This window comes from Branchiostoma floridae, chromosome 10 (assembly GCF_000003815.2).
Source record: "Branchiostoma floridae strain S238N-H82 chromosome 10, Bfl_VNyyK, whole genome shotgun sequence".
In the NCBI taxonomy this organism is placed as follows: domain Eukaryota; kingdom Metazoa; phylum Chordata; class Leptocardii; order Amphioxiformes; family Branchiostomatidae; genus Branchiostoma; species Branchiostoma floridae.
The window spans coordinates 3,864,193-3,885,976 of record NC_049988.1 but is presented as its reverse complement, the minus strand read 5'-3'; the positions used below and the strand labels follow the sequence as shown (position 1 = coordinate 3,885,976).

General features: G+C 39.9%; 2 protein-coding genes across 2 annotated transcripts in view; one reads left to right on the top strand and one right to left on the bottom strand.

Moving 5' to 3' along the window:
• LOC118424173 (116 kDa U5 small nuclear ribonucleoprotein component-like) overlaps positions 1-20,982 on the bottom strand; it is a 25,086-nt gene extending 4,104 nt beyond the window's left edge. Inside the window, exons 1-22 of the mRNA XM_035832711.1 lie at positions 20,867-20,982; positions 19,125-19,272; positions 18,284-18,403; positions 17,104-17,140; positions 16,883-16,961; positions 16,216-16,291; positions 15,382-15,447; positions 14,858-14,893; positions 13,619-13,709; positions 12,860-12,942; positions 11,970-12,136; positions 9,357-9,484; positions 8,913-8,976; positions 8,676-8,766; positions 8,010-8,145; positions 7,423-7,550; positions 6,570-6,763; positions 4,271-4,382; positions 3,670-3,810; positions 2,406-2,499; positions 888-978; positions 127-385 (exon numbers count right to left, since the gene is read on the bottom strand). Of these exons, the coding sequence (XP_035688604.1) occupies positions 127-385; positions 888-978; positions 2,406-2,499; positions 3,670-3,810; positions 4,271-4,382; positions 6,570-6,763; positions 7,423-7,550; positions 8,010-8,145; positions 8,676-8,766; positions 8,913-8,976; positions 9,357-9,484; positions 11,970-12,136; positions 12,860-12,942; positions 13,619-13,709; positions 14,858-14,893; positions 15,382-15,447; positions 16,216-16,291; positions 16,883-16,961; positions 17,104-17,140; positions 18,284-18,403; positions 19,125-19,253 (2,322 nt within the window). The 5' untranslated portion in view covers positions 19,254-19,272; positions 20,867-20,982. The remainder of the gene's footprint in view (positions 1-126; positions 386-887; positions 979-2,405; positions 2,500-3,669; positions 3,811-4,270; positions 4,383-6,569; positions 6,764-7,422; positions 7,551-8,009; positions 8,146-8,675; positions 8,767-8,912; positions 8,977-9,356; positions 9,485-11,969; positions 12,137-12,859; positions 12,943-13,618; positions 13,710-14,857; positions 14,894-15,381; positions 15,448-16,215; positions 16,292-16,882; positions 16,962-17,103; positions 17,141-18,283; positions 18,404-19,124; positions 19,273-20,866) is intronic.
• A 437-nt stretch (positions 20,983-21,419) lies between these two features.
• LOC118424170 (CMP-N-acetylneuraminate-beta-galactosamide-alpha-2,3-sialyltransferase 1-like) overlaps positions 21,420-21,784 on the top strand; it is a gene marked incomplete at its 3' end in the record, with an annotated part of 35,726 nt that continues 35,361 nt past the window's right edge. The window contains 1 exon segment of the mRNA XM_035832706.1: positions 21,420-21,598.

The window sequence follows — 21,784 nt, the reverse complement described above, 5'->3', positions numbered from 1 at the left end:
TCCAAAAAGTTGCTGGGGCAAAGTGAAATGTATTTTTTATAGCTAGGAGTGCAATGAGGCCTTGCCAAAGCTTGTCTACAAAAAAAAAACAACAGCAAAAATAAACACAAACAAACAAAAGCTGACCTGTACAATACTGTCCTTGACCGAGTTCAGCAGTCCTTTGTCCACCTCTGACGGCAGCGTATCGTCCACCAGGATGTTGGGTCCAGTGTTGTCCGGTCCGAAGGCCCAGATGGACCGGGCAGCCAGCAGATCCCAGTCGTACTTGGTCTGGAAGAACTCTCCCAGCCTCTTACGATTCCAGGTGATCCGTACAACCTCGTTTTCGATGTCCTCCGCGAGACCTTTCTCCAGCGGCTCAGCGATCATGGTGATCTTGTTCCTGTGGAGTTGGGGGAATGTTATCGAAATTCTCCCAAAGCTCAGTTCAAAAGTCAAAACTCAGGGGAACCACTGGAGAAACACACCCAGCAGAAGAAGAGATATCTACTGTGTGTAGTTCTTTATGTTTGCTTCATACATATCAGAAAGGTTTTCTTATTGACCATTAGAGACTGTAATGCCAATGTATTTTTCATGAGTTTCATGGTCATCAATCACTCCTAGGAGGAGAGAATAGCAAACAACAGGCTGGCCGGTCCTTGTGTTTTTGTGGGTGGTGTCCTTGGCTCCAATAACCGTTTTTTCGTACAAAATGCATTTATGTCATACTTGGACAATGATAATGTGCGATACGGGTGTTTGGGCTGATCTGTATTTTACAGTATCCCACTGGCTGCAATAAAATAATTTGAGCGCACCCTTCTGCCTTTGAGCCCTCTGACCCACCCACCATTGGACTAGTACATGTATACAGGATACACTTAGTCTATTGAAGCCGTTACCTCTTGTTTGGTGTCTCTGCAAAGCACTTCAGTGATGACGTCTCGACAACAGTCTCACAGAAGGCCACAACTGGGTCTGCTACCTTGATGTCTGTATAAGAGAACAGCATTGATTTGGGTTGTTGTCATTTTGATTAAAAGAAATGTCTCAATAATGAATTCATGAATATGTCTTCTCAATCTATCTTGGTAGAAAATATATCATGTAACTTCAAATTCAAACTTGATAATGGGGAAATTGTGACAGTGTTGAATGGTACAGAAGTTTCAAGGATATGTGACTGTATCATTCCCTTTTATTCCTACTGTGCTGTGGTAAAGATGGTGCTGGCATAGTTCTTCCTCATGTAAAATGTTCGTTACTGATCGGTTCTGTCAAGTTGTGGTCATCCCACTTTTTTCAAGATTTTCATTGATATTTCTTACATACAACCACCATTTTATGTGATAAAACCTCCTTGGTACAACATGAAAATGCTTGGGGTCACCTTGAAATTTGTGTACATGTACCTAGCTGCTGTTTTTTTGGCACCATTTCAGAGTGTAGTGTTTATATAGCCATATTTAACGATGGTTGTAACATGGTGATGGAATGGATTTCTGCTTTTTCTATGTTTGCTACTTATTTCAATTGGGCATAATCTGTACAGATTTTATAAGGGTCCTCTAGCCTTTTTCAAGTTTGCTTTTCAATGTAAGTCGTTGGGTAGAGGCCTGGCTTACCCTAAAAACCTGTGTGGGCAGTAACTGTTGTTGTTCTTTGGATTAGTTTCTTTTCATGACGATTCCCGTGTGCCACATGGACTAAAAACGTGAGACAATAACGCATGTACAGTGTCTTTCATAACTATTGTCGCCACATGGACTAAAAACGTGAGACGATGACACGTGTACTGTTCAGCACTCGCTGGTCTCTTCAAGGACAGTACTGTCCAAACAGCCACCTTGGTATTCCCACGGGAGGGGCTAGGATTCAGGCTCTGTGGTTGATCAGCTTCATCTTGTGACAGGCAGAATGACACTGATAACTTCATTTCCTCTATTAGATAAGATTACTTTTGAAACAAGATTTGCTGGAAGACTACATGTACATGTACTATACTAAAATGCTATTTTTCACATGAAGCAACTTTAAAATACATGTACATGCAGTATCTACCAGGCAAGTTTTTGGTACATTTATATCGGACGTGAACCCTCTCTATACTCTAAATGATCCATAGGTGAAATGTCTGTAAACCGGTGAAATCTGTCAACCAACATTCAATCAAGGGATCATCGCTGCATTACAAATTGGATTTTGTGTTATCCTTGACAAAATGTAAACATTATGCAAAATGTACAAGTATAACTAATAAGACTAAAAAACACACAAAGCGTGATTTCATTTTTTCAAAGAAATTCACTGAGCACTCAAATCGAGTGGGCGCAGTCATGCAGCTAACATACTGCAGCTTCAATCATCAATGAGATACCCCCTTAAGAAATGATGACACAAACAGATAAGAAGAAGCGTACCTATTTCAGAGTACATCTTCCTGAGGTCGTGCATGACACAGTCCAGATACAGCTCTCCTGTACCCATGATCACATGTTCACCTGACTCCTCAACCTGGAATAAAATAAATTTTATTATGCAATGCATATCAACAACACATCACACACAGAAAAAATTAACACATATTTATCATTCGATGAAGGTTAGACATCCAGGTAATTATAAACACAGAACACAGGTAGAACACATTTTAGAAAAGAACGTATCTCTGCACTCAGCACTGAGCAAAGCTGTATGGCCCAAGGGCTAGGAGAATGGAAGTGGGCACTGCCTTACACATTTTTTGTACACCATTATGGTGTGGGAAGGCAGGCCTCGAAATACTTATCCATTATCTGTAAAAACATTTCATTTCAGTTGAAGAAATATAGCCCCAAAAAAAGATGCAGGGCAAATAAAGCACACTTTTGTCAATAAACAACATCCATTTATCGATCGTTTGAAAATAAAGACTGCAACAAAAATAATATCTCAATGAACCGTGAAAAAATTGCGACCTCCGTTAAACAGTGCCGACCGTGCACCTCTCCCCAGTATAGTCATCGCCACACTAGCTGTTGTTTTTCCCGCATTCCACCAACAGTATTGTCCCAAACAAGCAAAAAAAAAAAGCTCCAAAATAAGCCTATATATATGTATACATGTACTTATCAGCAAGGACGTTAGGCAGTCAATGAGTTTTCGTAAACATTGTCAAAGTTTCACGCTTTGCTGCGTGATTTTCCCCGCGAACACAGCGTTGGGACATCAGATATTCTACCAATAGCAGCGCCCAGGCGCGCTACGTCACGCCGAAATGGCCAATGGAGTATGACTCTCGCGATTTGCGAGATGTGAGTTAGTGCGAGATTGCGCGAGAATTAAAATGTTCCATGGAGGCCGAAATCGGCAAATTTTGAACTTCAAAGTTTCTGGCGGAAAATTAGTTCTTACCAAAGGCATATCCCAAAAACAGGGCGTAGATTTTCTGATATTTTTTACTTAAGGGCCTGTAACTTAAGGATCGTTTTGTTTACCCAAAAAATCTAGTTGCGCGCGGCGCAACCTGACTTTCTGAACAACTTGCGCACATAGAAAACTACTTGCGCGGCAGGGGTGCGCAAGTGGTTAATTCGAGCCCTAGAAGGATTCTTAACTTTATCCTTACTATGCTGAGCTACCAGAATAGAGTTGGCCATATTTAGCTTTCCACAAGTTAAAGTTCCCCAGCGCTATAGGCGTTACCTTTGTTGTGAGGAGAGGGTAGCTCTTGTTGACTTTCCTGAGTCCGTCCAACATCTTCGGCAGCTCTGAGGGGTTGACTGGTTCCACCGCGATCTTGATGACCGAGCTGGTGTTGAACTTCAGGGATCGAAAAATGTACGCCTGGCAGAAAAAAATTATATACATCAGAAAAACCAATCACTGTAAATTCATTTATTTTCCCAAAGGAGAGGAAACAGGTTTTTTGCTGTGTTTTGAGTTTGAACTCCAATTTTTGAGACTAAAGATAAGTAACTTCCAAATAAAAGATGACAAGTGCGATAATCGTGCAGTTGAAAATCAAGAAAACTTTGTTTTGAGGTTCAAATATCTAAATCTTCGTACAAAGATGACAATTTCTCACTAAAAACAGACAGTTGGCTGCCTTTATAACTTACAGATAATTGATCAAACTTGTTTAGGTACAGGTAAAGGTCCGGACCTGTACCTAAACCTGTGTACCTGTACTTTAACTTTCTTTAGGTACACAGCTCTAATACTAAAAGAAAATCATATCAAAATAATACAGCTACAGACAATATTTGGATCATACTTCTTTTCCAAAAAATAAATCCCAGCGTACCTCATCGTTCCCCCTGGCCTCAGTGATGGTGGACGTCTTGACGATGGGCTGGTCGACGCCCTCGATCAGGACCCAGTTCCCAGCAGGCACCCTGTTCACCTCAACCTTGTACCTGGGTCAGATACAGTGTTAATCAAACAGGTGACAATCTTAACACAGGACATTTTGCACACTGTGAGCCAATGCTTTACAAGTACATACATTCAGCACATTTGAATGCAAGCTCATCTGTGTTCGTATAATCCATAGTCTACGTACAATTTCATTTACACCTGACATGATAACGCATCAAGGACAACCCCCTAAATAACAGAAAAATCTTACTAAAAACTTAACCTAAACATGTACATGTGTAGACTAATTGAAGTGTATATTGTGTTCAAGTACTAAACACTGTTGAATCCAGATTTAGATTTTCTTAAAACCCTTTTTATATTTCAGCCATACCATAGGTATGGTGAAATATATTGTATTCGTAATGTTTCTTTCTTTCTTCTTTCTTTCTTTCTCCTGTCAAATCTTCGGAACACGGTATCTCCGTTGTTCCTGAACCGATTGACTTGAAATTTGACACAAGGGTAGAGTGGGTCAATATCCCCAGACGTTTTTTTCATTTTTTTCATATCTACCTTTAAAATGATTTTATTAAGGTTTTTTGGTCATCTTAAGACCAAAACTGTATATTTGGGCCCCCTGTACCCTGGTATTATAACCGAATGAGCTGAAATTTGTCACAGATGTGCTTTGATAATTCCCCCATACAAATTCAATACCACTTTTGGTGTACAGTATAACGAAATGCTTATTTTTGCGATTTTTTGGTCATTTTTTGACCAAAAAAGGACACTTTTGGCTCCTGTACCTTGGTTTTAGAACCGGATGACCTGAAATTTAGTATAGGAGTGCCCTAGACATATGCGCACATGGATTCATTAACAGTTGAGGCATACAGTACAACAAAATGCTTAATTTTACGATTATTTGGCCATTTTATGACCAAAAAGTACACTTTTGGCTCTTGTGCTCTGGTTTTAAAACCAAATGACCTAAATTTTGGTAAAATGGTGCACCAGATATTCATTCAAATGACACATGTATAATTTTTGTCATAGACTACGTCAAAATGATAGATTTGGGGATTTTTTTTCCAATAGCCACAGGGGTCAATGACCTTAAGGTCGTTGACCCCAGCTGCAGATTGCACCTTCTGGCATATATGTCTATTTAATCTAATTAGATAGGTAACCAATCACTTAGCCTGAATCTATATCCTAAAGAGGGGGGGGGAGGGTGACAGCCAATCAGCGAGTCCGGTGTTATCTGGAAGAGTCCATTCTTACACGGAGGGGTTCATTTTTTTTAAAATTCATCCTCGGACTGGTGAAGTCTTTCAGTGGGTGTATTTTTGGACAGGTCTATTTTGCAGTTTTACAGAAGGTGTGCTGGAAGAGTCTATTCTCGCACGGAGGGGGGATTTTTTTAAATTCATATTTTGGACTTTGGTGACTTCTAGTTTGTCAAAGTCTTTCAGCAGGGTTATTTTGGACTGGTCTAATTTGCAATTTTAAATGGGTGTGCTGGAAGAGTCCATTCTTGCATGGAGGGGGGATTTTTTAAAAATCTATTGGCTTTTTTTTAAATCCATTTTTGGGACTTCAGTGATTATGTCAAAGTCCTATTTTAGCGGATGTATTTTTGGACTGCTCTACTTTACATGGAAGAATCCATTTTTTGCACACGGAAGGGGGATTTTTTCAAATTCAGTTTGGACGGGTGGTGATGATTCAAAATTCAATTTTTAGTGGAAGTGTTTTTAGACTGGTCTATTATACCTTTTCATGCACTGGGACCTTTTTTGCTGAATTCAATTTTGGATTTGGTTTCTTATTCAAAAGGCCAAGGTTTCAGTGGGAGTATTTCTGGACTGGTCTATTGTGCAAATTCACATAGGGTGCACTGGAGTCCATTCTTGAAGTTGAACGGGGGAATTTTGTAAGATTCATTTTTGGGTTAAACCGCCATTAGTAAAAGTGATTTTTCAAATGGGTGATTTTGAAATAGTCTATTGTTGCATGGGGAGGGAGATGGCTGAAATATGCTGTATTTGCTCTCAAGCAAATGTCGGCCTTTCTAGTTTGGCTCTATTTATTCATTAGAGGCTCAAATTGGCCAGCAGGCCACTTTTCATTGAGGTCATGAGGGAGGTAAGTGTCCGACAAAATAGAAAAGAGATACGGATCACATAATGGCAAGTAATCTTTCAAAAACGTAGTTCAATCCACATCCAGATCTGTCCCACCTGGCCTCTGAGATCCAGAGCCTCCCGCAGGTCACCAGTCTGGAGTCTTCTTCATCGTCCAGTGTATAGCTCTCCCCCAGCACGCGGATGTCCTGGTTAGCATGGATGGTTCCGCTCATGACGCGCCCGAACACCAGGAACTGTGTGGCATCCTCTGTGGAGTACATCTTGGTGGTGTGTAACATCAGCGGGCCCTGTTCAACAAGGGAAAATTACAAACAAGTGACCATAGGTAACATACTCCGTGATGTATTTCATTGTTTCTGACACATCAGTTGCAACAATATATATTATGCCGATAATATGGACAGTCCCAGACAGACAAATGACAACAGAAAAGAGAACAAAGACCTAATATTACTGATAGCTAACCAGGACAAAGTATGTATTTGTTTACTATAACTCTGGCACTGACCAATGCAATGTGCTAGGAAGCCAGAGTCTAACAATATTTAAGGGGTTCCTCTACCGCAACAGCTGTTCTCACATAACCCCATATCTGCACCATGCAACATCTGCTTGACAATATCCAATTACCAAAAGCCTAACAAGACGAAATAACGCAGACCTGGACCAATATACCTAAGGAGATAGGGGTGATTTCTAAAATTATTACATCGATTATAACAACAGCTACTGCAAACAAAGTGCATCATTGCGCAACTGAGTACAGATGTCATGTCAAACTACATATGAATGCAGCGAACGGAACATAGAGATACAGAATCTGATGTGAACAGTCATCACATCCACCAAACACAATACACTGTCAACGGATCGGAGGTTACCCCCCCCCCTTCATTAAGATATCTGTGACCTCTGACTTGACCTCACAACCTTTGACCTGACCTACCTCAGGGTCACATTCCAACATGGCGTCTCCCAGTTCATTCTCCAGCGGTCCCGTGTAGGTGTGCTCCACTTTGGTACGAGCAGCTGCGTACGGGGACTTGATGTGTTCTGCACACATGTCAACAAAACCTGCAACCAAAGGAAAAAATCATGTTCATGAGAAAAAGAACCAGAAAATGGAGTTTACTATGCTGGAGGTAATTTAAGTCAAAATGGATACTGTACTGTTACATGTAAATGTAGCATAATATATACCATGCACATAAGATTATCAGTATACCAATTCATACCATGGAAATGTTAAAAGTGCTGGTCCAAGATAGAATGTGATGTAGTTACTGGTACTGTACCTTAATAGACTCACACTCAAGGAAACTCGTATTTTGTGGTCAAAACGTACTATTCATATCACAAAGATACAAATTTACACTTTTGAAAGGTGCAAACATGTGCGGGCGTTGAAATTGGCGACAGCTTTAATCTTAGATTTTGCTAAGGTAAGTTACAGTTAGGTTCCTTGCATGAGACACCAAAGGTCCATAAAAAATTAAATTAAAATAGTTATCAATGTTAGTCATAAAGCCCAACCTGTGAAGTCTCCAAAGAATCTTCTGCAGATGAGTTTGAGCAGTGGTCTGATGTTCATCTTCATTTCCTCCTTAGTCAGGTGGACACCCAGCTCCTCAAGGGCACGGGGGAGGGTGGAGTCCACATCTCCTACAACCTGGGGGAGGGGGGCAACAAACTGTCAAGGTCACGACAAACTTGGCTTCAAGGGCATGGGGGAGGGTGGAGTCCACGTCTCCTACAACCTGGGGGGAGGGGGGCAACAAACAAACTTTGTTATGTTCACAACAAACCAACTCCTCCAGGGCATGAGTAAGGGCATAATTTACATCTTCTACAATCTGGGGGGAGAGGTGCAACAAACTGTGTCAAGGTCATGACAAACTAGCTCCTCAAGGGCACAGGAAAGGTGGACTCCACATCTCCAACAACCTGTGGGAGGGGGGCAGCAAACTGTCAAGGTCATGAAAAACCAATTTCACGACAAACCAGCTCCTCAAGGGTAAGGGGGAGGGTGGAGTCCACATCTCCTACAACCTGCGGGGGAGGGGGGCAGTAACACACAAAGTCCTTCAACAAAGGTGTAACAAACACATTTACAAACATAAATGCGCAGACACACACATATACATTTACAAACACACAAACACAAATGCACAGACATACACACACTAACAACACCTTTACCTGTGCAAAAATCTTGTACAGCGGCTCCAGAATGAACTCCACAAAGCTGCGCTGGGATGTGCTCATTGGTGGCTTCTTGGTAAACTTGCGACTAAAAAAAGACAACAGCATGTTACAAATCATTGGAACAGAATATGACTTTTATACATCTATCATAAATTGCTTAGGATTCCACCCAAGTTTTTACGAGTGAGGTACAACTACAAAACAGAAATGAGGGAAATGATTTTTCCTTACCTCTTTGAGTTAAAGTAGATGTCTCCCCACAACCTTCGTGACAGTTCCTTTGCACTGAAACCTCCTGAAGCACAAAACAAATAAAAATTTACATCTCGACACAAGTCAACAACGCTGTGATATTTCAAAATCATTCAATGTTAAAAGGCTAATGACTTTGGCAGGAAATGAACACATTTGGCCATTTCACAAATCAAGATACATGTAGGACTAGGTGGTTTGCAATTTTCCTTGGTTGGTTCAATATATAACAAACACTAATCTAACTTTAGGTAAAACTGGCATGCACTTTTATGTCAACCTTCACGAAAGGTAAACATATTGTTTTTGCTCTGTTTCTTCTTCTTGCAAATGTTACCTTTCCAGTGATTTTTGTATTCAACAATTTAACAAACTCTTACATGCAACTTTATTTTGTGAATTCGTGAATGAATGAGATCTTACCGTATGTGTCCTCATATATCTTGGAGAAGGACTGTAGGGTGAAACAGAAGCGGTACTGGGAGCTGGCAAAGCACACGTTCCCCATCAGTGGAGACACCACTACTGGCTCACTCTCCTCAGAGTACACACTGGGGCAGAGATGAAAGCAATGTGAGAATGCAAACAGTGCTTAAGTGACTGACACACATTTGACATACAGTGAAACTTGTCTAAGAAGACCACCCTGGGGACCAGTGCAAAGTGGTCGTTTTAGACACGTGGTCTTCTTGTGCAAAGAAAGAAAAAGTGACAAGATAGGACAGACACAATGACTTCAAAGTTAATGGTCTTTAAAATAGTTTAATTCCACGAACCTGTACATTTGCACATGAGAAACATTATCACTGTTGAACGGTCTTCCTGTATGATTCATATAGTATTGTTATACCAACTGATGTAAAATTGAAACGTTTCCAAAATTTAGGGCTATTCTTTCAAATTTTCGTAGCTTTTTGTTGCCGGAGCAGCGTCATTTTTCCCGCCGGCATTGTCTGTCAAAAACTTGTGAATGGGCGACACCGTCAAGACAATGGTCCATATTGCTACAAAAACATCGCTGTTTTCAGTGGAGAATACGACGCCCCACGAGCGTTTTAAAATGCAATTTTCGTGTTAACAACGCTAATTGCCTATCTTTTTACTTTGTGAATCACAGCCAACGGGTCAGAAATAAGTTGGGGAGCTTACCGCCATAACAAAAAAGCACGCGCACACACGCCCGACAAGACGGGAACCTTCTTTCAAATCGGCAGCACGGCAGAAAAATAAACGGTTCATTTCAACGCTGTTACCCATGAAAATAATGTGGGTGAGTTTGTTTCTCTTCTGGCGCGGGTCTTAAAGTCTCAACGCTGCCAAGAAGGCGAAAATTTGCCGAGAAAAACAAGTTTAACCCCACCGACGCTTCTAATCATGGAGATGTTGACAAATCGACGCTTCACTAGAAGCAGGGGTGAGCAGCTTCTCATAAAGACACACATACACCTTTTATTCTCTAATGAAATGTGTTATAAAGTTATAAAGATATCTTATATCTGTAACCTTTACTTTAAACAAGTTTTATGAAAATAAATTTGCATTTTGTAGGGTTTAAATGTAAAGTACAATAACAACACACGCAACATTTCTACCTACACTCCAGTGGACTTTCCCAATGACACCGTTTGACCTCTTGGGCGCCATGTTTGATTTTGGCTCGGCGTGATAACAGAACCCAAACACACAGATTTTGCCGTTATTTCCCGGCAGTTATGATAAAAAATCGATGATGTTATACCCTTGAAAATAACGCAGTGGTTTCGGTAACATTTTAGTTGCCAAAACACAAGCCAATTTTAGCGATATTTCTCGCGAGTTATCATCAAATATCGACAGTTGCTACAGTCTTGAAAATGACGCAGTCTGACGGTTTCGACGATTTTAGCGGATTTCCCGCCAGATATCATCAAAAATCGAGGCCACTACACACTTGAAAATGACGCGGTCGTCTTCGGCAACATTTCGGTCGCGGGCGGACCGGATTCGGCGTGGTCGCGGTCACAGAAGACAAGTGGTCGCTTTGGCCACGTTGCTTAATGCTTGTGTCTATGGGGAGGAAAATCGGGACCGGCCAAAAGCGGTCGTAATAGGCCGATGGTCGTCTTACAGACGTGGTCGCTTATACAAGTTTCACTGTATATAATAAGCCAAATGTAGATATAGGGAAGTGCTCTAGCACAAATTTTAAGAGATTTGTACAAATTTTATGAAAATCGCATGGATCATTAAGTGAAATGTACAAACAATATGACTGATACGTATGAAATGCACGTATCTCAATATATGTGATACACACAAATATTAGATTGTATGCAAACTGCCGGCTGACTGCCACGTTAGGAGAAGGCATGTTTCTGAGTGTTTCTACCCATGATATTCTTATTTTAAAGCAGTGAATGGGCATACAATATTTTACCATCACAAAGACATATCTAATAGCCTGTGGCTACTTTTTGGCTAAATTTCAGCATGCCCAACTCATATTTATAATACTTAGGCATCAATGTTTTGGTGTCATTCCATCAAAGACCAAACAAGTACTATAATAATTATTGTAATTACTTCATCTTGAAATCTTGGCAGTGGGCGCTACTTTCATGCTGACTCTACTGTGAAATCACAACAACACAAACATGTGTTTTGTTCTACAGGACAAAACCTCCTTTTCACCCAGGGTTGTAGCCAGCCAGAAATCATTTTCCATCCCCTCGATTTTGAATGGCTTTGGTGCAGTGTTCCTAGGGGGTCAGGGGGCATGCTCTCAAGGAAAATTTTGAAATCTAGACCCTTTGAGTTTGAAATGCTATTTCCTGCATTTTGAGGGTTAAATTTTGCTCACAGAGGACAGAATGGGCGAAATGTTTTTCCATCCCCAGCTGCAAAATTCCGTCAAAGGACGGAAGGACGGGTGCTGGCTACAGCCCTGTTTTCACCCCTCCAGCAAAAGTAAATCCCAAAGGCGTGAGATTGTGGAATTTACTAATGATAGTATCAATACAGTTATTGTGAGTGATATAAAGCTGTGACTTGACCAACCTCAGAAGACCGTTGATCTCGTCCACGATCTGTCGAAGTTTGTAGTAGGCGTCGGTGGGCGGCAGTTTCAGCTCCAGCATCAGCCTGTCAATCTTGTTGATACACACGGTGATGGCCAGTCTCTCCTGTACTGCGTGTTTTAGTAGACGTTCTGTATTTAACATCACCTAGTGTGTTTGAGAAAAGGCACAAAAAGTTAAGTTAAGCTGCAGCACAGAATGTGGCGAATACTTGGTAAGCTGTTAATACTGACAAATAGATATGTTATTCAAGTGGCAAATGTTGTGAAATTGTTGTGCGATCACAATGAGGGCATTCTTTGGAGAATCTTGCATGTGCCCTGTCTTGTTATAGGCTGATTCTTTTCAGCAGTTGGATGTGCCACAGACTGCTTGAAAATGACATGAAAAATCAAAGAAGTCATACAATGTACAACAAATGAGGCCATGCTATAACGTAATGCATTTACTTTAGCCCTCTGTGCACAAATCATCTTTATTGCATTAAAAATATGCAGTAAAGATCATTGTCATTGTCATGTCTAGCATGGTAGAGTTTTAACTGTGGGTCATATGGTGTAATGGCAGGGTGTGTGGCCCTTAACCCAGAGGTCCCTGGTTCAAATCGAATAATGTGCCACCAAACTTGTACCCTTGAGAAAGGCACTTAACACGATTTTCCTTACTTTATGCAGGTGTTAATAAGTACCTATCTTCAGTTAAGGCTGTCCCTCAGATAAGACAACAAATGGAGGTCCTAAGTTTGAGGAAGGTCATTTAGCGCCACCTATTGTAAGCTCCTTGCAGTGCAGCACCTGGCAGCAAAGAGAGAGCAGTCGGCCCACCCTATTAGTAGTACTACCCAATGAATGACCCAATAAGCACACTCACCCCCTCTGCTGCATCCACAAACAGTACGACACCGTCACTCAGGCGGTACCCCGCTGTTGCCTCGTCTGAAAAGTTCACATGTCCTGCAGGGAAACAGACAAAGTCATGAACAGAGTGGCAATATACAGTTAAAGGGGTACTGTAAATGCATTTTAGTCCCGGGGATTTAATTTCGCGGTAGCGGCAAAAAGGACTTTTCGCAGTGGTTTTAAGTTCACGGTAACACCATAGACTGCAATCTAATACTTTGATAGAAAAAAGGTTCGCGGTGGTTTTAAGTTCCGCGAACATTAATCCGCCGCGAACATTACATTTACAGTATTCCACTGCAGAGGGGAGCTGCATTATTTTCCAATAGACAATCATTAAAAATATATAATCAGCCGACTTTGGTGGAATTCCACTTATGGTGAATTATACAACATGTGTTTGTAAAACAATATGACACTCACTAAACCCATGCAGACCCTACGCATGCGTTCCCTATGAGTGAAGACATTTCCTTTATCGTAAATATTTTTGGCATAAATGAGGATCGCTAAGCACACCAAGAAGGTCAATTGTTCACAAGATATCAAAGAACACATGACAAGACATGTTTTTCTCAGCGCCCCTGAAACTAGTTTTGTAACCTTACTTAAGTCAGGCATTGTCAGGCACATTATATTCAGCTATAGGCTAAGATTGATTAGAAGGTACTTGGGGAGTTTTGTAGAAAACTGATTCAGAAGGCTAATGGGTACAAACTGCATGTCTGACCTGGAGAATCCATGACGTTGATGAGGTAGGATTTCCCACGGGAGTCCGGAAGTACCAGCGTCACCGGCTGGCTCTTAATACTTACTCCTCTCTGGAACAAGCAAACAGCATAACAACATCTGTTATAATAGTTACAAGGAAGAATCTAAAACAGAAAGACTGGTTGCTATGGCTTAACTTAAACTTTAAATGTAACAGCTTGAACAAACATAGCAAGATGGTGCCATAGTGGAAGCATAGCCAGGGTTTTTCAACTTTATCCGATAATTTTTGTATTTGGGCAATGCCTCATGGACGGAGCCAGTATCTTTTAAATAGTTACAAATGAAGACTCTAAAACAGAAGACTGGTTGCTACGGCTTAACTTTAACTTTAAATGTAACAGCTTGAACAAACATAGCAAGATGGTGCCATAGTGGCAACATATCCAGGGTTTTACAACATTGTCCTATGATTTTGTATTTTGGCAACACCTCCAGAACGGAGCCTTTGTTACAATGAAGAATCTAAAACAGAAAGACTGGTCGCTATGCTTATCTTAAGCTTTAAATGTAACAGCTTGTACAAACATAACAAGATGGTGCCATAGTGGAAACACAGCCACATAGAGTTTTTCATCATTATCCTAAGGTTTTGTATTTTGGCAACACCTCAAAGACGGAGCCTGTCCCATAGCATTGGGCTGGTTTGATAATGATGTTTGTGGGGACTTCGTTTTGTGATAAGGAGAAAATGGGGGTGTTTGCAGTGGTTTTGAATTTGTGGTTGAAACTGCTAAACGTTTTTTTACCATTTTTCCAGGGGCAAAGTTTGTGGTGGTTAAAAAAATTCTATTTCTGTGGCGAAGAGGTCAACACATAAAAAACGAACATAAAACCACTGGAGCATTGCCCCTTATACGACATTCTAAAATTCCACCTATGCAAGAGCCTACAAAGTCATTCCTAGGCCTTGCCTATCTATTTTTTTGGCCATACCTCAAGGATGTGGTAAAAACACATAGCAGAAAAGAACCTTCTTCAGATGTAGGAAAAGGGTTATTTTGAGCACTATTTCAGCTGTTTTCATTGTGTATGTGTAATGTGTAACATGTGCCATGTTGTGTCCAAACTAAAACACATGTTCTATGGCTTACACAAACGTTATAAGCTTGTAATGTATGGAAAACAGATTAACAGTTCCTTAGCTTGGCATATGTGTCAAGAAACTAAAACCTGTACTGTGTAGAAAATAGCTTACCTCCTGTTCTGTGAATAGTGTGTCAGTGTACCGCAGCTGTAACAGAAGTGTGCAATTATCAACATTACTATGAAAGGGTTTGTAAAAACTGCACTGCAAAAAGAATATGAAGACAAAATAGACTTCACCCCTAACTTTCCTTCAACAATTAGGAAAGAAGTGAGGTAAAAACATCATTACATTATTCCATCCAGCTCATTGTTTAAATTGGCCCAATTTGTTACAATGTTAAATCTGTCATTTTTAGCCTAGGAAAATACACTTTTGTCAATTTTGTGTCATGAAGTTTGGGTTTTCAGGAAGGACTGAGTAAAATTTTCCTGCCTGAACAAGAAAATTTCTGTTCTGGGATGGAAGGACGGGTCCTGGAGACAGTGCTGGTTTACGCACAAAAAAGATGCACACACACACACAGCATACAAAGCACACAGAAGGGTCCCTTAACACTTGTGCCACGTGGACGTGGTTACACCAACAGTGTGTGAAGAGTTAACTGAAGTAATTTACAAGGAGAATCACCCTACCTGTCTTTCCTCTTTAGTGAAGATATCTGGATGGGTTTGTTCCATGAGACAGTCCACAAAAGTTGTCTGAAAAAAATAATCACGGAAACATTTAGATACACATTATATTTATGCTGGCACATATGAAGCCAGTATTCTATACTAAAGGATATATTCTATAATCCTACATGTGTACTAGACATAATTAAGACTTGATAAACAATGCTATGCTTGTATTAAAATTTGCCTCCTTTTATCACATTATCACAATAGCTACATTTGTGCATCTACATTGTACCAAGCAAGTCCTCCCTTTGCTAACAAAAATGGCACTTTGCTTCTAAAATTAGGCAAAAGATAACATCACACCAGATACAGAAGCTAGCTATTTGAGTTACTTGGAAGGGTGGTTATAGTTATACCATCCTCCTACGCAGGGACAACTAATAGCGAAACCGCCTGCTTTCTCAACTGACTCTCTTAGTTCCTGTGGACGCCCCCCCCCCAAACCAGCTGTCAGCCAATCAGAGAATAGGCCTTTCAGTTTTCAAAAGGTGTCTCGCATATAAAAGGGTAAGCTTGTTAATATTTATAAGCAGGGCGGTCAGGAACTAAGGGTGACTGTTGGGAAAGCAGGGTACATCCAGACAGGCGGTTTCGCTGTTGGATGTCCCTGTGTAGGAGGATGGGTTATACATGTACCGGCAAAACAGATACAGAAGCTTGTGTGTTATGCCAAAGGGCGGTTATCTGGCTATACAGATCATCTAGGTATAGAGGCCAGTGTGTTAAAAAAAACACAGTTATACCAGCTACACAGGTGTAGAAGACAAAACCAATCCCTTCCATACCCACCTTGCCATGATGAAGATGCCCAGCTAGAACCACGTTCCTGATCAGCTCAGGGTTGTCCATCAAATCTGCCAGGTACCTGTCAAGTATTGGTACAAGACATCTTAACATTGTGGATGGTAGCAATAGTATTTCTATGATTCTCTCATTATGTTCCTCATCTTCTTCTTTTGAGTGCTAAACCTCATTAGGTTGAGGGCTCAGGCACTGGGGGAGGGGGTCATTTTCTAGGTAGTTTCCCAAAAACATATTCTCTTTGCTGGTGTGCTCTTTTTTTCTCTTTTTCTCCATCTTCTTCTGTCATGAGGGTTTGATAGAAGCAACCATACAATACCTAAGGTCTATACTTGTAAAAGTGGATCTTGGTTCTCAAAAAGAAGCCTTTTCTTTCAACCCTTCAGCGGCAATCCTAATGGTACAGGATTGTGTGCAAGAACAAGCAACTACAACTCTCTATCTTCATGGCTACCTTGTCCCCCCAATGACCTGGAGGTCAAGGGACTAGGTAGGTAGGTAGGTACTAGTAATGGAAGGAAGAATCCTGCATTTTTTTAAAAATGTTGCCTTCTTGTTTGATTGCAAAATGTGTCAGAGACATGAAACTTTATTCAATGAGGCTTTTCTTCTGTATATAACATAAGAAATGTATGATAACATATGCATTACATACTCCATGTTGTAGCTGGTCAGGGGCAGCTCCTGTTCAATATGTGCAAACTTGTTTCTCTTCACCGGTTTGATGATCGGTTCTGGAAAAAAGGACGAAGAAATTTACGTCTCGACTTAGAGCCAACATTACTTCATCCAAATTTTAGTTATTTCTACATCTAACTTTGAATAAAGTTGTGAAAATCTGGGTAAAAATCAGAAAAGCATAAAAGCAAAATTTACCTGTCAAAGGTTGAGTATCTTCTTCATGAACAATGGTCTGAAAAGGAGAAAAGTGAATGATGATTCCTTTATTCAGATACCCTTTAGACCTATTTAGGGCTAGTCTACCAGGGTTCGAATGAAACAATGAAACATACATAATTATACAAACGCAAATATATACGCAAACATAGTTCCGATAATAGATTGAAAGTTCTGCTGCAGCACAATCACAAGCTGCTAGGGGGGTGGGGGGTGGGCAAAATCGTTTCAAGGTCTAAATCAAGATCTACCCATAAACCAAGGACCCTTGCATAAACCATATATCAATACAATCCCATCCGGGTGTTCTTGGGTTATGCTGTTCGTCGACAAACAAACATACACAGTAGTGACAGTACATGCATGCATATACAAAAATGCTACCAGGAACTTTTTAACCAGTAACCAGAGACGGGATATTGGCTTTTGGTACAATGTCAGGGATCGAAATACTTTTTTTTAGCTACATGCAAAATTGCAAGTTGGCAAAAATTTTACGTGCAATTTGAAAAATTTACATGCAAAATACAACTAGTGTATAGTATATAATGTTCTAGCCAGCATCCATCATTCAGTCTTTTGGCAGAATTTTGCTGCTCAGGACAGATAAGAATTTTGCCCATTCTGTCACTTTTGGCGGACAGAAATCGGCGCGTGAAAATATAGACAGAACTTGAAATTTTCTAAAGATATCCACATAATTAGCATGTAAGTTTGCAGCAAAGCTGAATTTGATTGTTTATAACACCTACTGATGACCGGTGGCGATCCCTGTCAGACAAACAAAGGAACCGTGGCCTCAATACTTTTACTATAGGCCAGGTACTTTTAACATGCAAAATTGCACGTTCAGAATATTTTTATGTACAAATCTCAAAAATTATGTGCAAATTGCAAGTTAAGTATGTGTATTTCGACCCCTGAATGTGTTAGGAAACAAAGTAAAAGCACTGACAATTTCACAACGTATTCAATGGATGATTTAAGTACTGCTTTAATATAAAATTCAGAGCAATTGTTTTGTTGAATTGAACACTTGTTACCGTTCAAAAAACACATGTGACACATGGTTGTTATGACGTATTGATAATTTAAGGTAAATGTTTGAAACTGCTCTTGTAAACATGAGGTGTTAACAAACAAATGCTTTTTAGCATACCTCCACATCTGCCCCGTATACCTCCTCTGCACTAGGGTAGTATTTCTTGTCTTCGTGTAGAACCACAGCCATGGAGGGTTCAACATCCTGGTCCATCGCTTCATCTGCATCATCTTCATCCTAAATAAACACATCCAGAACATCTCAAGCTCAATCACAAACCACTTCTATGCTTAGTTAGAGTTGACAATTACAAACAGTGCATGTAAAATGTATTTTCAAAACTTTCAAATTGCAAGGGAGTATTTTAAGTCCGTACAAATTGTATTGTGTTAAAGTGATGTATTGAAAAAATAAAGTCACTGATTTGGGCCATTTTTCTACACTATAAAATTAATCTACCATATTACACTGTACAGCAATATTCACAATGTATGAACATGATTTTATGAATGCGATTTTGTTGTGCCATGAGGATGTCTTGCACACTTCCCACTGTCACCTGAGTTGTCCTCCATTTTGTCCAACTTTCTGACAAACCAAGGAATGTGCTAGAATGCGTTCTGTAGTTTGCTTGAATTGTTCCTTAAGTTTGTTAAAAGTCCCCGAGAAGCTCCAAAGATCCCCGGACAGCAGCAGTGGATTCGGAAATCAATAGCTGATTTACTTCCAGGTAGGCTACCCGGAAGTGGAATTTAGTTGCGACTTGCTTTTGCGTTATTTACCTACACTTGGCATGTGACACAATGATGCAAATTCATTGAAAATAAATAGAAAAATTTTCAATCTGACAATAGAGATTTTAAAACAAAAAATATCAATTTTTTTTTTTTTGTGCCAAAGCTTTATATAAGAAGACTAGCAACTTGATACTCCGCAGTTGAGTAGAGTTACAATGTACCTCTCCATAGTCCTGGACCCTCCTGATGTGCTCTGTCTCCTCCTCCTCCTCCTCCTCCTCTGACTCATCATCACTGTCCAACTGGGGACCAATGTAGTTCCCAAACTCATCATACAGTTCTGTATCCATCCTGGGGACTTATGCCTGTCTGTATGGTGAAATATTAACAACTTTGTTAGTCATTTCAATTTTCTATGATGTTACATCATCATTGATGTAGTTCCCAAACTCATCATACAGTTCTGTATCCATCCTGGGGACTTATGTCTGTCTGTATGGTGAAATATTAACAACTTTGTTAGTCATTTCAATTTTCTATGATGTTACATCATCATTGATGTAGTTCCCAAACTCATCATACAGTTCTGTATCCATCCTGGGGACTTATGTCTGTCTGTATGGTGAAATATTAACAACTTTGTTAGTCATTTCAATTTTCTATGATGTTACATCATCATTGATGTAGTTCCCAAACTCATCATACAGTTCTGTATCCATCCTGGGGACTTATGCCTGTCTGTATGGTGAAATATTAACAACTTTGTTAGTCATTTCAATTTTCTATGATGTTACATCATCATTGATGTAGTTCCCAAACTCATCATACAGTTCTGTATCCATCCTGGGGACTTATGCCTGTCTGTATGTGTATGGTAAAATATTAACAACTCTGTTAGTCATTTCAATTTTCTATGAATGTTACATCATCATTGATGTAGTTCCCAAACTCATCATATAGTTCTGTATTCACCCTGGGGACTTAAGACTGTCTGCGTGGTAAAATATCAACACTTTGATAATCATCACACCATTTCAATTTTCTAAACTAGCACTAGTAGTACTATGTCATGACTGTCTAGCTGACGTAGTTCCCAAACTCATCATACAGTTCTGTATCCACCCTGATTCATGCCTGTTTGCCTGTATGGTAAAATACTGTAAATGCAGAAATGTTCGTGGTGGATTAATGTTCGCGGTTTTCGCGGTGACCACTTCACCGCGAACGTAAAACCACCGCAAACATTTTTCTATTATGGTATTAGACTGCAGTCTATGGTGTTACCACGAACTTAAATCCACCGCGAAAAGTCCTTTAACGCGCAAATCAAATCCCCGCGAACTTAAATGCATTTACAGTAATAACTTTTTTTACTAATGTTAATTATTCCAATTTTCTATAACATTAGTTTTGTATGAACCATCTTGGGGACTTGTCTTTTTACCTGTTGATGAAGTATTTACAACTTTAAAAGTCATCACAGCATTTCAATTTCTATACATCTTTCTGACTTAATATCACCAGTTGATGTATAATTCCCAAGCTAGGTGTTTTAGGACATTTTGGCCTCTGGACAGGATGATGTTGAACATATGTACTTCAAAGAGGATCTGCATGCCAATTTTTCCGTTTAAAAAGTAGAGTAGAATTTAAGCGTTACGAGCCATTTTCATTCACCGTTATTCGTTACCGACCCGCTCTAATTCAACGTTAAGCGTTATCAGCATATCAAGATCTAGTTGCTATATATCGACCGTTGTTCGTCACACATATTAATGAAATTTGCACTTGCAAGTCTAGTAGTGAACGCTTTGTATCCAAACTTCTCGATATGCCCCCCTCCCACTCTTGACAAAGAATGATCCGAAACTAACGCCTCTAACAAAATACACGACGTTCAACTAGCCAACAGACAACTCTCAATTACAGAACAACTTCTTACACATTTTTATGTCGTACTTACCTTTTATTTAGGGATTTTTTGTGTTTTTCGCTAGTTTTTGTTCATCAACACGCGTTGGTCCGACGATGCTGTCCCGCCATGCACCGGGATGACCTTTAACCCACAAAATTAGGGACAGTACATTTTTCGTTCATTTGGGGGTGTTCATTCTCTGATGTCTATTTATAGATTGAAGAAAAATTATATGGCGTCAACGTCTTTGACTGAAATATTAGTTTTTTTGGGAAGTTTCTTTGAAGCACACATTTCCATGATTCTAAGACATAAAATCATTGTCAAGACATGAGTATCATTTGAATATTATTGCAAAATCAGAACATTGGGATAAAAATTTTTGGAAGTTCAAATTTTTACCAAGGAGGTTAAAAAACTTTTTTAACCTCATTGTTTTTACCGACCCATTCCCGCACACCTCCATCAAAACGTAGAAATGCAACATTGATAGAGAACACAAAATTGCAATTAAATGACAAACATATAGCCACAGTCTCATTGGTCGAACCACTAATTGCCATGCTATCATTGGTTGAACTGCTAATTGTGATTGACAGTCAGGGTTAGTTGCTGTGCACAACGGTTGATCCCTGATACTGATTGTATTTTGACCCCGCGGAAGCTCTACCATGTGGGCCTGGCCTTGATCACTTGATGTTTGTGATCATGCTTTCCTTCTTTTTACACCGAACCAACAACTTCTGAAACAACTGACTAGATGTACGAATGACTGAAAAGGTATTGTATAACTGTTTGTTCACAAATTCTGCTTGATTTCTTCTCTTGCGCTTTATTTTAACGTTACAAATCTAGGCCAAAGATCGATATTTACAAATCTGTGGGACTGTTTACTTATTTATGCTGACGTTTGCCTTTTTCGCGATTTGATCAGAGGCATAATTTCGTTAACTAGTTGTCATGTGT